The sequence below is a fragment of the Sinocyclocheilus rhinocerous genome, unplaced genomic scaffold, assembly GCF_001515625.1.
Source record: "Sinocyclocheilus rhinocerous isolate Xijiao unplaced genomic scaffold, SAMN03320098_v1.1 scaffold9, whole genome shotgun sequence".
Taxonomy (NCBI): Eukaryota; Metazoa; Chordata; class Actinopteri; order Cypriniformes; family Cyprinidae; genus Sinocyclocheilus; species Sinocyclocheilus rhinocerous.
Window position 1 is genome coordinate 61,874 of NW_015666550.1, and position 15,800 is coordinate 77,673.

The 15,800-nt window shown below is 35.2% G+C and overlaps 1 protein-coding gene across 2 annotated transcripts in view; it reads left to right on the forward strand.

The window, feature by feature from the left end:
• sec24d (SEC24 homolog D, COPII coat complex component) overlaps positions 1-12,300 on the forward strand; it is a 37,265-nt gene extending 24,965 nt beyond the window's left edge. Inside the window, exons 13-23 of one of the 2 annotated variants that reach the window (XM_016544109.1) lie at positions 895-988; positions 1,428-1,544; positions 3,130-3,300; positions 3,626-3,722; positions 5,256-5,401; positions 5,696-5,834; positions 6,710-6,828; positions 8,125-8,304; positions 8,790-8,981; positions 10,079-10,171; positions 10,992-12,300. In XM_016544109.1, the coding sequence (XP_016399595.1) occupies positions 895-988; positions 1,428-1,544; positions 3,130-3,300; positions 3,626-3,722; positions 5,256-5,401; positions 5,696-5,834; positions 6,710-6,828; positions 8,125-8,304; positions 8,790-8,981; positions 10,079-10,171; positions 10,992-11,132 (1,489 nt within the window). In that variant the 3' untranslated portion in view covers positions 11,133-12,300. The remainder of the gene's footprint in view (positions 1-894; positions 989-1,427; positions 1,545-3,129; positions 3,301-3,625; positions 3,723-5,255; positions 5,402-5,695; positions 5,835-6,709; positions 6,829-8,124; positions 8,305-8,789; positions 8,982-10,078; positions 10,172-10,991) is intronic. The other variant, XM_016544110.1, reaches the window with a different exon arrangement.
• Positions 12,301-15,800: the final 3,500 nt, after the last annotated feature.

The following is a 15,800-nucleotide window of genomic DNA, read 5'->3' on the forward strand; positions in this document are numbered from 1 at the left end:
AAAATAAATAGGGAGATATTTATAGTCATATTTACTAGGTACAATGAAATTCTTATTTTGTTATCTCCTCACAAGAAAGACGGAACAGACAATATGTTACAAAGACATTAAAATATAAAGAATATATACAAGAATATACAGCAGAGTACAAGACAAAGTATAAAAGAATATGCAAATAAATATGCAATATGTAATGCATATGTTGTTTTATTAAAGCAATATATCTGCATATTGGTTATTGGATTCTTAAACATTTATGCATTTGGCAAATGCTTTTATATAAAATTACTGCATATAAAAATGTACATGTTATAAGTTCATGCATTCCCTGGGAATCAAACCCATGACCTTGGTGTTGCTGACATGTTGTACTGTTTGATCTTTAAGAATGCATAATTAATTGACACATTAATAATTTGTTAATTATAACATCATTAATAAGTAATGGATTAAATGATTTAAATAATTATTTAATAATTAATTAATTATGAAGGTAATTGATATTGGTATTAAATTCACATTCACAATATCAGTTAATCTATACTCAGAACTTTATGAAATCTCTGAGTATAGATATTGTGAATATATAATTCACACACACACACACACACACACCATGCACAAACACACAAAATATTTTCTACAATATTTAGCAAAAGGATTATTAATGATAAAATATTTTGCATGCATCACTAATGTTTCCATAGAAATATATGAGTAATGGATCATTTCTCAGACGATGTTAAATGCTCAGAGTAGAATTACAGTAATTACTTCCTAACCTTATACTCTTCTGTAATCCACTGTTCATTATCCTAAAGCATGGCTTGGATTTATGAGACAGCAATAGCCTATTCTTGTTGTTAATAGGATTTTATGTATTATTTTCTTTAGCCTTTTAGATCAGATCCCTGACATGTTTGCTGACACCAACGAGAGTGAGACGGTTTTCGCTCCGGTCATCCAAGCTGGTGTGGAGGCACTGAAGGTAAAAACAAATCTACACTATTTACCAATCACTGACATCAGTCTGTCTGGAATGTCCCTTTGTAATCGTACTTGCATTTTTAGCCTCATCCCTTCGTTAACATCGTTTAACAAAAGTGCACTTTAATTCTGCAAGCAGGCTTTGTTTGATAAACACGCAGTTGTTTCTAGGGCCGTTGTTTGAATTCACAGGCCTGGGACGACGTTCCTGCTTAGTATTAGTATTACTGGCGCATTACTGGCGACAGCGCTGGTTGTTTCGTAACTTCTGTCTTTGACTCTTTAAGGAGTGTTTAATGACACTTTCAGTCCGTGACCTTAAATTTTGGGTCATTGCTTTTTCATCAAATATTTTAAATCAAATACTCTTAACATATCCAGACTTGTCAGATAAAACCATCTGACAGTTTTATGATTGTATATATTTTTTCTCTCATCAGGCAGCTGAATGCAGTGGCAAACTCTTCATCTTTCATTCGTCCATCCCAACGGCAGAGGCTCCAGGAAAACTCAAAAACAGAGATGACAGAAAATTAGTGGGTACAGAAAAGGAGAAGGTAAATATTTATTTTATTTAATTAAGTTTTGGGGAAAAAGGCCTTAAAATGTCTTAATTCATCCTTCCAGAAATTAAGGGCCTAAAAAGGCCCTTTAGAAAGTCTTAACTTCATAAAATCTTTGCATTAAATGTTGCTTGCAAAAAAAAAAAAATATATATCTTCCTCACTTTTTTTAATTTTATTTTCCAGTACAAATATCTAAACATCCTTAAATAATATACATTTGCTTTAGATGCATAATGCAGATATGAAGTCTTGTTTTCTGAGAAATTAAACTAAATTGAGTTTATGCTTAAAACAAGAACAAATATCTGTCAATAGGGTATGAAAACTTTTTTTTCCTTTGAATTAAGTTGTTTTTCCTTTTAACCAATAACTCACTTAATTTTGATCAATTTCACAGAAAACAAGACTTTTTGTCTTGTCATTTTGCTTATCAAGTAAATGTATCTTGATTTAAGAATCTTTAGATATTTGCACTGGGAAAAGTTTTTCATATTGTATTGGTTGGGAGAAGAGCTATTCAAGCCATACGTTTTTTTTTTTTAATGTAAAATGCAATTAAAGTATTGTAAAATGAATCAAAGTAATGGATATCTGTTGGAAATTGTATTTTGCTTTACATTTGGAGACCATCAATTTATTTCTTAAATTTTCTTTACTTGGTCTTAAAAAGTCTTACATTTACCTTCATAAAATGTGCAGAAATCCTGAAAATAGTATTAAACAAGTCAAGCCAAATGTATTTGTATAAGTGCTTTTCACAATACACATTATTTTAAAGCAGCTTTACAAGTTCGTACTGTTATGGCGTTAATGCTTTAAACAAAAATAAACTGAATGGTTGTGTGTGTGTGTGTGTGTCTGTGTGTGTGTCTCTGTCTCTCTCTCTCTGTGTGTTTGTGTCTGTGTGTGTCTCTCTCTCTCTGTGTGTGTGTGTCTGTGTCTGTGTGTGTCTCTCTCTCTCTCTGTGTGTGTCTGTGTGTGTGTGCATAAGTGTGTGTGTCTCTCTCTCTGTGTGTGTGTCTGTCTGTGTGTGTGTCTCTGTCTCTCTCTCTGTGTGTCTGTGTGTGTGTGTGTCGGTGTGTGTGTGTGTGTGTGTCTCTCTGTCTCTGTGTGTGTCTGTCTGTGTGTGTGTGTCTCTCTCTCTCTCTCTCTCTGTGTGTGTGTGTCTCTCTCTGTGTGTGTCTGTCTGTGTGTCTCTCTCTCTCTCCGTGTGTGTGTGTGTGTCTGTGTCTGTGTGTGTGTGTGTCTCTCTCTCTGTGTGTGTGTGTGTGTGTGTGTGTGTCTCTGTGTCTGTGTTTGTTTGTGTGTGTGTGTGTGTGTGTCTCTCTTTCTCTGTGTGTGTCTGTCTGTGTGTGTGTGTCTCTCTCTGTGTGTGTCTGTCTGTGTGTGTGTGTGTCTCTTTCTCTGTGTGTGTCTGTGTCTGTGTGTGTGTGTGTCTCTCTTTCTGTGTGTGTATCTCTGTGTGTGTGTGTGTGTGTGTGTCTCTGTGTGTGTGTGTCTCTCTCTGTGTGTGTCTGTCTGTGTGTGTGTGTGTGTCTCTTTCTCTGTGTGTGTCTGTGTCTGTGTGTGTTGTCAGACTCTGTTCCAGCCTCAGCGGGGTGTGTATGAGCAGCTGACTAAAGACTGTGTGGCACAAGGCTGTTGTGTCGATCTCTTCCTGTTTCCCAACCAGTATGTGGATATAGCCACCATGGGCGATGTGCCGTCACACACCAGCGGCTCCATCTACAAGTACAGCAACTTCCAGGTACACCATAACATGCACATAATGTTATGTATGAATAAAATAATAATTGTTACTTTAATACGTAAGTAATGGGTGGAGTCACGTAGCGATGACGAAGTGATTTGATCGAATAATACAAGTGCAATGTGAGCATTAAAGACGCAAGTTCTTTTGTTCCTGAATGGTTATTTCTGACTATTCTTTAGTGTTTAATAAGTAGAAAAGGGAAAGACATGACACATAATGAAACACAGGTGCTGTGAACATTGTTCAAAATAAAGATGAACTCTTTTGTATTACTGCTCTCTTGTGGTCAGACCTCAAACCTTTATTTTTCTCTTTTGAGGTGGAGGTTAACGGTCCGCAGTTTATCAGTGACCTCAGGAGAGATGTGGAGAAGTCCATCGGATTCGACGCCATCATGCGTGTCCGTACCGGCACAGGTAATAACAAACTAGAGAGAAGTACATGAACAATGTGTAAAGTTAATCATACTATATATGTAAAGATCTGTGGTCAGATTTTATTTTATTTTAATCTTTTTGATAGAAATTAATACTTTTATTTAATAAGGATGCATTGAATTGGCATTGGCACCAAATTTTCCCCAATAAATAGAAATGGACAAATTTTCTCCCTCATTATTTGAACTTCTTGAACTGTTCCGCTGTCCTCAATTATTTAGCGCTCTGTTTGTTTTTAGGTTGACAAAAAGCTTTAAAAGTAACATTTTTAGAGAGCAAGGTAAGAGGGAAGTAGCAAAACATTTAATATTCGACCACTGTTTTAAGATAGAAATGTTAAATGACCGACAGTAATATCCAGTGATGCAAACTTCTTGACTTTTTTCTCGAATATGGCCATTTTTAACTGAATATGTTGTATCATTTATGTGCTTCATGTAGGCTAATTCCTAACTGAATGTGACGACAAGAAACATTTTGTGTTTTCAACATGTTAGGCATACAAATAAAAGTGCATGTGTGCATATTTTAAAATATTACTTGCAAATAGTTAAAAATGTTTACTTTCAAACTAGAATTAGACTTAGAATGTTTTATTTAAATAAATAAATAAATAAACATTGGCCCCTCCAATGTTCAAGAAATGGTTACAGCCTTATAATGTTGCTAATAATAATAACAATAATAATAATAATAAGTGTTACAAAAGATTTCTATTTCAAAAATGTTGTTCTTTTAAACATTCTATTTATCAAAGAATCATGAAAAAAAAGTGTCATGGTTTTCTCAAAAGTATTAAGTAGCAATGACATTGTTTTCAACACTGATAACATGTTGTCATAATATATAAGGCCTAATATTACCTATTTTGATGATGCAGAGTTAAAAATATCAATAAAAATGTTCCATCCCGTGCAGTTTTTCCCCACAAAATGTTCAAATTATATCAACTATATGTGTCAGCTTTAATGCACTCATCAAAGTAACACAAGCAGTCAAATGTCAAACGTATTGTTTTTAATGACAGAAAGAAGTATTCAAAATGTAACTGAAGTGAAAATCAAAATTAGGCATAAAATAATGTCTTCAGAATCATTCGTACATGTAAAAAAAATGGCTGAGAATTGAATGAATAGATGTAATCTGGCTCGGAGGAAGACAAAAATCATGTCTTTGTGGCAGTTTTTCTGCTTAGTAAGGGATAATACAAGACTGCATCTTACAAATGGTTGTTGAAGGCAAAAATGCATGAAATGCACATATTTTGCGAGAAAGTGATGTGCTCGAGCAAAACTGGCACTATTTTTGGAATCAAGAACCCCGACATTAGTAAAAAAAAAAAAAATGTATTGGATGCCTGAAAATGTCTGTTTTTAATGAATGGCTGTTTGATCAACTAAATGTAGCCTTGAGCATAAGAAACGTCTTTCAAAAACATTAAGAAACGTTTGAGTGGTAATGTATCTATGGCATACGCTTTTCCTAACATCTGCATGATCCTCGTCATTCAAGGCTTCAGGGCGACAGATTTCTTTGGTGCCATATACATGAACAACACTACAGATGTGGAAATGGCAGCAGTGGACTGTGACAAGGCCGTGACGGTCGAGTTTAAACATGACGACACACTCAGCGAGGAGTCTGGAGCTGTGATGCAGGTCAGGCTTCACGTATGACACTGAGCCCTGAGACGATCACAAGACTGGCAAAAATACTAAAAACAGTCATTGGGAATACTTAATGCAACAAAACTGGTCAAGACACTCTTGACAGTCAAAATGTGTTTTATTGCAAAACTGTTTGGCATCATCATTAACATCAATAACAACGTTTGATGCATAGAATTGTTCAAGTGCATCTGAATCCTCATCGAGCCGTTTTGATGTGATGCTCTTTGAATTAACTTGCTGTCAAGAGCAACACAAGTGAGTTTGCTTCCTCTGGTTTCCCAGTGTGCTCTGCTCTACACCACCATCGGTGGACAGAGGAGGCTGCGGATTCACAACCTCAGTCTGAACTGCAGCTCTCAGCTGTCTGAACTCTACAAAAGCTGCGAGACAGACGCCCTCATCAACTTCTTCGCCAAGTCAGGTGACCGCCTTAACAACTCTTACAGGAATGTAAATGAAAACATCATGCAGTTGTTACAGATTTACTCCAAGCTGTAACATAATGCTAGATTTTAAAATGTACCAATCTGTAAAACACTTGCTTTCTAGTAGTATTTTTTTCGTTCTGACACTATCTGATTATTTGTTTATTTTTTATACTGGTTTTATAGTGAAACAAAGCGTACAGTCTTTTCCAGTTATGTGCTTATTTTAATTTCATTTTTTAAAAATATATATATTTTTTATTTATCTTTATTTTTTTCTCAGTTTTCTAATCACCTAATATTTATATTTTATTTTATTTTACCTTTTTCATTTTTTTTTGTTAGTTAACAATAACAACACAGCTGTGCAGAAACAATTTTCTTGTCATTTTTATAAATTTATTACCTTTATTTTTTGACTTTTTTTTTCTTCTACACCCTGTTTCCCTTATTCATATTTTAATTATATGAAATAGATTCATGCTTTCTGGAAGTATTTTTCCTTTTTTTGCCACCAAAAATTCTTCACAGGCACGTTGTTTATATATAATTTATTTATTATTAATGTATTAGTTATTTATTTATCTATTTCTTATTTATTTATTTATTCATTTGTTTATTAATTAATTAATTATTTATTTATCTATTTCTTAATTATTTATTTATTCATTTGTTTATTAATTAATTAGTTATTTATTTATTCATTTATTATTTATTTATTCATTTATTATTTATTTATACAGATTTGTTAGTTTTTATAAAATAGTCAGATTTGTTTTATAGTGGATACTCCAAGGATAATGCATTTAAAAATGTATCATGAGCTCATGGCTTACAGTCATTGATTGTGGTGGATGCTGTTATCCTGCAGCGTATCGGGCCATGCTCAACCAGCCACTGAAGACAGTGAGGGAAATCCTGGTTAACCAGATGGCTCACATGCTGGCCTGCTACAGGAAGAGCTGCGCCAGTCCCTCAGCAGCCAGCCAGGTCAGTGACACACTTCACATTCATGTTCATATTAAGTTTACATCCTTATAAAAACACCTTCTCCCTTTAGTGATGCTTACATAGCATGTGCAAACTCATTGACAGTTATAATGCAGCCATGTTATGTTAGTATCATTTATATACTATTATAGAATATATTAATATTTTGAATTAGCTTTTATTTTCAGAATTTCAATTTTGTTTTAGTTTTAGATTTATATTTAGCTTTCATTTTAGTTTTAGTAATTTTAGTACTTAAAAGAAAATTAGAAATGATGCCTTGGCAACGAACTAACTAAAATAAGTTTAAGTTTGTTTTGAATATATATATATATATATATATATATATATTAAAATGTATCATGAGCTCATGGCTTACAGTCATTGATTGTGGTGGATGCTGTTATCCTGCAGCGTATCGGGCCATGCTCAACCAGCCACTGAAGACAGTGAGGGAAATCCTGGTTAACCAGATGGCTCACATGCTGGCCTGCTACAGGAAGAGCTGCGCCAGTCCCTCAGCAGCCAGCCAGGTCAGTGACACACTTCACATTCATGTTCATATTAAGTTTACATCCTTATAAAAACACCTTCTCCCTTTAGTGATGCTTACATAGCATGTGCAAACTCATTGACAGTTATAATGCAGCCATGTTATGTTAGTATCATTTATATACTATTATAGAATATATTAATATTTTGAATTAGCTTTTATTTTCAGAATTTCAATTTTGTTTTAGTTTTAGATTTATATTTAGCTTTCATTTTAGTTTTAGTAATTTTAGTACTTAAAAGAAAATTAGAAATGATGCCTTGGCAACGAACTAACTAAAATAAGTTTAAGTTTGTTTTGAATATATATATATATATATATATATATATATTAACAAAATGTTAGTTAGTTACCAATAACAACACTGCTATGTAGAAACCATTTTTTCTGTATTTTTTATATCTTTATTTTTATACCTTTATTTTTCTTCTGCACCCTGTCTATTCATATTTTAATTATAATAAATAGATTCACATCATTATCTCTGAACTGCACTGTAAGAAAAATGGATAATGTCCTGGCAGAAAATTACCAGAACCTTTTTTCATTAAGTTTATGGACATTTCCTTAAACACTAAAACACAACACAATGCAAATGTGTAATTCAAAATGCGGGTAAAACACCTGTGAAAATTTTTGAAATATTAACTGTACATTGTGCCATATTTTTACAGACTTTTACTAAATTGTATAACTCGGATTTGTGTAAACTGACGGCTCTTCATGAACATTTTACCCTACAGCTGATCCTGCCTGATGCCATGAAGGTGTTTCCCGTCTACATGAACAGTCTGTTGAAGACTGCGACTCTAGTGGGCAGCACTGAGCTCTCCACAGATGACCGGGCCTTCCACAGACTCCTGGTCAATGCCATGGGAGTGGAGGAAACACAGGTCCTGCTCTACCCACGCCTCATCCCGCTGGTCAGTTACACACACACACACACACACACACAACATCTATCATTTCTCTCATTGACATCTAACCCTGAGCACTAGAGTTCATGCGTTTGCTCTCTCTCTCTCTCTCTCTCTTTGAAAGATTGAACAAAGGTCTAGTGATTTATGTGTGTTTTCTGACTTTGGTCAAATCTAGAGTATTGATTGACTTTAATTATTATAGAACTATGAAAGATCTTTTCACGTTTGAACAAATTTGGTGTAGTCATGGCGCTTTGTGCACATTATCCGAAGATGTTTTGGCGTTTTCCTTTTAATCCCATGGTGTTCTGTTTTCTTTAATGTGTTTGCACAAAAGACTTAAAAACAATGCATACAGCAGAGTTTTTGAGTATTTGTAAATAAAGCTTTTTTCAAAATCAAAATCTCTCTCTCTCTCTGTCTGTCTGTCTCTCTCTCTCTCTCTCTCTGTCTCTCTCTCTCTGTATCTCTGTCTGTCTCTCTCTCAGCACACTATGGATGTGTCCAGCGAGGTGATCCCGGCTCCAGTGCGCTGCTCTGAGGAGCGGCTCAGCGAGTCCGGCATGTTTCTGCTGGAAAACGGGCTCTCTGTGTTCCTCTGGCTGGGACAGGCCTGTCCACCCGACCTCATCCAGAACCTCTTCAGTGTGCCCTCTCTCGGCCACCTGCCCTCAGAAGGGGTATGACACACACTGCTTTTATAACTAAATTTTTATTATACAGTAACTGAAATACAGGACTGAAAAAAAGGGTGTAGAAAAAAATCTTCACTCAGAAATTGCTAGTAAATTTGACGGTTACAAAGAAATGATAAGTAACACTTTTAATTAAACGTGCAATTTTGAAGTAGAAAGACTGAAATAGTTTTTTCTTGCAAAACATACAAAAAAAAAACTTCATTTCATTTTAGAGCTTAGAGAAATATATATATTTTTTACATGTATGTGAGAAATCAGTAATTACATTTTTCTGATTTTCTTATTACTTTTCTCATTTTTCCAAATATTTGTCCAGTTTTGTCTTAATTTTTCACTGCATCTGAAATCACCATAACAATTTAGGTGAGAAATTGGACTTTGAAATATGAATATAGATTTCAGAATTAGTCTTTATACTCAAATGGCATGAACTCTACAATTCTGTGTAGAATCTGATGATCTAAAGAGCATTTTGAGCTTCACTGACAGCAAGAACATCTGACCGTTAGCAAAAGTGTGACATAATTACAAATGTGCTTGTTTGATAAGGGACCCAGAAATAGTGCAGCTTCTTATTTATTTTTATTATTTTTTTCAATTCACCTTACATCATAATATGTCCTTATTTAAAATTTAAAATTTATTTCCAAATTTTAATTGGATTTTTAATCCCAGATTTTCTTGGAACTAAACTGTTTTAAAAAGTTTTACAGCTAAAAAAAAATATTATCTTATATATTATTTTTATGATTATTGTACATTATGCCACATCCATCTAGATGAGGGTCAGAATAACTTTTTTTCACTTGGATAACATTGACAAATGTATCAATCAATCAAATAAACAAAAAAAAATTGGTAACAATATCAACATCAATTTTTAAGCAGTACAGTACCTGGATTGGAATTGGATTAGATCTGATCCAGGTTTGGCTTTGAAGGATGGTATTATTCCTCTCTGTTCTATTGATCTCACTGTTCGTGTTGCTTTAATCAAGGACCTGTTTATTCAGTTCTTCTCATTATGTGAATAACATCAGAACTGCAGTGATAACTCTAGCGTTATAATTGTCTTTCAGCAGATGTCATTACCTGTGCTGGATAATGCTCATTCCAGGAAGATCCATTCAATCATCTCCAGCATTTCACAGCAGAGGGCCACATCCATGAAGGTACGGCTCACCCTCACCACCTCCTCTCTGTATCTGTCTCTGTCTTTTGTTCATTATGAAGAGGCTTGAATAATTACTAATGGTGTTAATGTGTTTGTGTGTCACAGTGCTTGTGAGGTACTATCTATCTATCTATCTGTCTGTCTGTCTGTCTTATCCATCTCTGTCTGTCTATCTGTGTCGATCTATCTGTCTGTCTGTCTGTCTGTCTGTCTATATCTATCTATCTGTCTGTCTATCTGTCTATCTATCTATCTATCTATATATCTGTCTGTCTGTCTGTCTGTCTGTCTGTCACATTTATACAAATTCTTTTATTCTGCACGGACACATCAAATTGATTGATAAATCAATAAATTGTAATAATATTGTACAAAATATTTCCATTTCAAACCAATGACGTTCTTTTAAACTATGTATCAAAAGAAAAATCCTCAAAAAATGCATCACAGATTCCCCATATTAAGCAGCATCACTGTTTTCAAAATTGATAATTGGAAATGTTTCTTGAGCAGCAAATCAGCATATTAGAATGATTTCTGAAGGATCACGTGACACTGAAGACTGGAGTAATGATGCTGAGAATTCAGCTTTGTATCACAGGAATAAATTACATTTTAAAATATATTTTGAATTGTAATAATATTTTACAGTATTGATGTTTTACTGTATTTTGATCAAATAAATGCAGCCTCGGTGAGATCGTATCGATCCCAAACTTTTTTCTTCACTTGCTATCACTTGCCTGAACGCTCCTCTTTCTCTGTCCTGACTGATCTCAGGTCAGCAGTGTGATTGATGTGTGTCTCTCTCTGTGCAGCTGCTGATAGTGAAGCAGAAGGACCAATCAGAGATGTTGTTCCGTCAGCACCTGGTGGAGGACAAGGGTCTTCATGGAGGAGCGTCCTACATGGACTTCCTGTGCTACGTCCACCGTGAGATCAGGCAGCTACTTACTTAACACACACACACACAGACAGAGTTAAGTGTGTTACAGCACACAGCCCTCTTCTCATATAACCTCTACAGCTGCCTATGATATACGACCAAACTCTCTTTCTGCAGTGAGAACTTTCTGCTTTGTTCCTCAGTGTTTGACATGAGGGATGCTGGTAAATGGGTGTTTAGATTGAACACCATAAAATGTGCCACATCTCCCTGTTCTGAGGAGCGATTATATTGAGATCGTCTGAATGATTTTCTTAAATCATTCCCCCAGATTACATTTACCAAAGGGAAACATTTCTTTGAATCCTTAATGCAGCATAATAAAAAAGAAAAAAAAAATGGGCTCATAATGTCTGGAGTGCAAAATAGTGTTTTCAGATGAAAAATCTGTGCAGTGTCTATTAAATTAATAGACTGATTTGTGACTGGATATATACGGTACAAAACATGCTATTTTTCTTTTTTTGACTTCAGGGATGAAAACATCACACAAAACTGAATTCTAGTCATGTACATCGCTTTGTCTGCTATCCCAATTTTTTTCATTTTTTTACTCCGTTATTTTACACATCGTGTTTCGTTTTGCTTGTATGTTTCCAATACTTCAAAATGTGTAAAGGGATGCCAATGCTTTCCAACATCATGCCAGTGATTTTCGCAAGATGAACACTAGATATTCAGCTAGTTAAAAGTTTAACTATTAGACCTTCAAAGAAAACATATCTTTTTTTTTTTTTTAAACCAAAATAATTGAACATTGATTAAAAGTGGAATGTCCCTTTTATTTTGTTGCAGTTAATGTCAGTCATTATTTGGTATTCTTAACTTCATACAGTTTTGCTCTTTGCAACATTTCCAATCTGATATGTTTTATAACATGAGCAATTATTATACTAAATTTGCCTTATATTTTCTGACTTTTAATGGTACATTGCTGGACCAATACTGTATATTTTCTTACAGTTTGAGATGGGTTTTAAGAACTCGTAAGCAACTACACCTCAGGTCACATGCATCTAGCCTTTGTACCTGTTCATTAGTGCTTTGGAACCGACACATATGTGGTTCTTCGTATTGAACACAGAAAGGATTCATTTCTGGAAGCAGAAGGCAGCCTGTCATGTACATTTCAGTATAAAGCCTTTATACAGCTGTTTTTGAATAAAGGTGTAGTCCCTGTTGACCTTGTAAGTGTATTTGTTTTGTGTGTATTTTGTGTGCTCTCATAGGCCACGTACACACTGCAGCTAAATTCGGTTGTCAGTTCACCTTTTAGTGCTTAATCCTGTTCTGCACACACACAGTTCAGTCATTTACAGGAGTGACAACCGCAATCTACAACCCAGTTAACTCCCGAAAAATTCAGATAGGGACAATCAAATTTACAAAAATTCAACACCGTGTACTGAACTGAACAACCATATGAACAACTAGTTGTTGGTGAGGTATTTAAACGTGTATCAGTATGGAAGGCCGATGGGGCCAAAAGTCTTAAAGCGGAAAACATGAAATTTGACTGTCAACACACACTGTTCGTCCGTGTTAACAAGCCAATTTTGTATGTGTAAACAAACAAGCACATTCTGCCCATGTTAAGGCATCAGGTTTCTTTAGTATGTGTAAAGATGCACAGTTTTACTGCATTAAGACAAATTTGAACGTGCCTCTCAACGTGCATATTCTGGCCATGTTCAATCGTGTAATACTTTTTTAAAGCAGAATTACTTCTAGATTTACTTGCATGTTAATCCTTTCTTTAGTTCACTGTGGCATTGCTTTACTGATATCTACTGTGCTAGAGTAAATTAATTTAATTAATTTTCCAATGTAAATTAAGACCTTTCTACCTGAGAAAGAACGTGGAACTAAACAACTACAAAGGACATTACAAAACATGACATAAGACTGACATCGCACACAATGTACAGATGCATTATCCCTCATGACGTGGTCAAATTTCATGGGTTCCGTTTGAAAGACTTTTGGCACCGTCAGTTTTCCATATATCAGATTTGTGTCTCCTCAGTATGTGCGGTGCAAGAAATCACAGTGAACAAGGTAAGTCTCGTGTTGCCAGATCTTTCTATAAAAAAAAACCAACAACATGCCCATAATAAATTTAAATCCAAACACTTTATCTTGGAAATATTGCGAGCTAAGCCCAAAGACACATCGTTTATAATAATTGGACATAACAACACTTCAAGAGTGCACTCTGCGAAAGCAGCCTTCCAAACATAAACAAAACATGATAGTTTAGTTAAAATCGCTGAACTTAATGAGTCTTTGGTCGCTGTAATATTACCTTGGTCAAAAATAGTGGATACCAAATGCTAAAGACACCAAAATGTTGCTAAGGTTACCACACTGTCAATTAGCGCAATTTGTAATAATAATAATACAAAAAAAAAAAACTTTAATTTAAAAATTATTTTACTTAACTTCGTTTCTTTAATAAACTTAATGTTGAATGTTGTGATTTGTGAAAATTATGTGATCTAGGATCTTTATATAGTTTGCGCCATTGTAAAAATGCGAACGGGGTGGCCAACATCGGTCCTGGAGAGCCACAGTCCTGCAGTTTCGCTCCAGAATTTGCGACCAGAATATTTCTACGGACACCGCAACGATAGTAATATATGGAAGCCCGTTTCCGCCACTGAATAAAAAATAAAAAAGGTAATTGCGACTTTATCTCACAATTCAGACTATTTTTCTCATAATTGTGTGATTAAAAACGTGCAATTCTGACTTTTTTTGTCTCAGAATTGCTTGATATAAACTCACAACTGCGGGTTAAAATCATAATTGTGAAATATAAACTTGCAATTCTGAGAAATAAAGTCAGAATTGCGTGATATAAACTGCGAGTTTATAGCTCATATTTCTGTGAAAAAAAAGTCAGATTTGTGAGATAAAAAGTCACAATAACCTTCTTTTATTTTTTATTCAGTGGCGGAAACAGGCTTCCATAGTAATATGACGACGTGCTCTTTAACAAAATAAAATAAAACATTCTACACATAATACATCCAAAATGTAAAAATGTTATTTACTTCACTTTCACGCGTTCACGTGATACGAATTGGCAGGTCAGATTCGCCTCATTTTCATCCGTGTTAAATTCAGTATGACGTCTAATCTGAGTGAAGGTCTTTTGACTGCTATATTTAAATGCGACTGCCACTTCTGAAACTCCCCAGTGTGTAGGCCTACTATATGTGGCCAAAGTGACTTTCATTACCAGTGATCTGACATTCAATGAAGGAGCCATGAAACATACATTCTGAGCGGTTTATTGACTCTATGTTACAAAATGCACTCATCTAGTTCCACAGAGAAGCATGGGATATGCACACAGAGCGCTAGATCAGCTCCAGTCAGCTCTTCCCAATCCCATCACTAAAGGCCGTTCGCTCAAGCCTTCTTCACTCTCTACACATGCAGCTGTCAGGCTCTCACGCTGCTCGCAAGAAATGTTGCATCATCAGAACGTCAATGGGAAACCTCAAATACAGCATGACATAGCATTGTTTTCAGAAATGGACTAAAAAAGGATCACATCCTATACTGTAACTCAATTACAATGAAAACAGACAGAAAGTACAGGCTGTTTGGGACGAGTGCTAACAAAGAAAGGCACTGGTTTCTAGAGTAGGGAAAAGCTCATGCACTCTTCTCCTGGATAAGCTCATGTGAATCAGGCATGCAGGTTGCAAAACTAAGAAAAGTAAATTGAAAGACAATCAAGTGTTCCGTACTGTTAAGTACAGTATTATCTAGAACCCATAACGATAAACATTATTTGCATAATCTGAATAAATAAACAAAAAGAAAGATCTTAAAATAAAACAGCGGGAAAATGCAACAAACTGCTTGTTTACACTTTATGAAATATCTACACACATTTGAAATACAAATTGATGTATTAATTCTATTAAATCTGATGTCTGGACCGGCCTGTATATTTATACACAGTTATAAAACTCGAATTACTTCATATCTCTCTCGTTCTCTAGTCTACAGGTTAAGACTTTGAAAGCTCACTTGTCAAGCTTTAAAGGGGTCATAGGATGCCCATTTTCCACAAGTTGATATGATTAATCATATGACCCCTTTAAATGTTAATGAGCTCTGCTGACCCCGCCCCCCTCTCTTCCGAGCTGCTATCAGGGAGACTGTTTACTTTCGCCGCATTCATCATGAAACTTGCTAATTAGCACATTATTAGGAAAGGCGATTTGCGAAGATTCATTACGAAACCTTATACTCACTTCTTCTGTAGATGAGACTGGATCTGAGGGACTGTTTACTTTAGCCGCATTCATCGTGAAACTTGCTAATTAGCACATTATTAGGAAAGGCGATTTGCAAAGATTCATTACAAAACATTATACTCACTTCTTCTGTAGATGAGACTGGATCATGAATGATTCGCGCGAACATAGACGCATTTATGTAGATCGGGGCGCATTCACTTCAGAGACAAACGTAATCCACTGCCAGTTCAGGGGCTCAGATGTCGGGAGTAAATGGCGACTGCTATGTTCATTATTACATCCAACAACAGAACACCTCAATCGCTTAGGAGTCAGTCTTGTCTGCATCTGCTCCGGCGGTGAAACAATGGCGGACTGATGACAGCTCACTCAGGGCGGGTCTAAGGTAAGACACCAGTCCA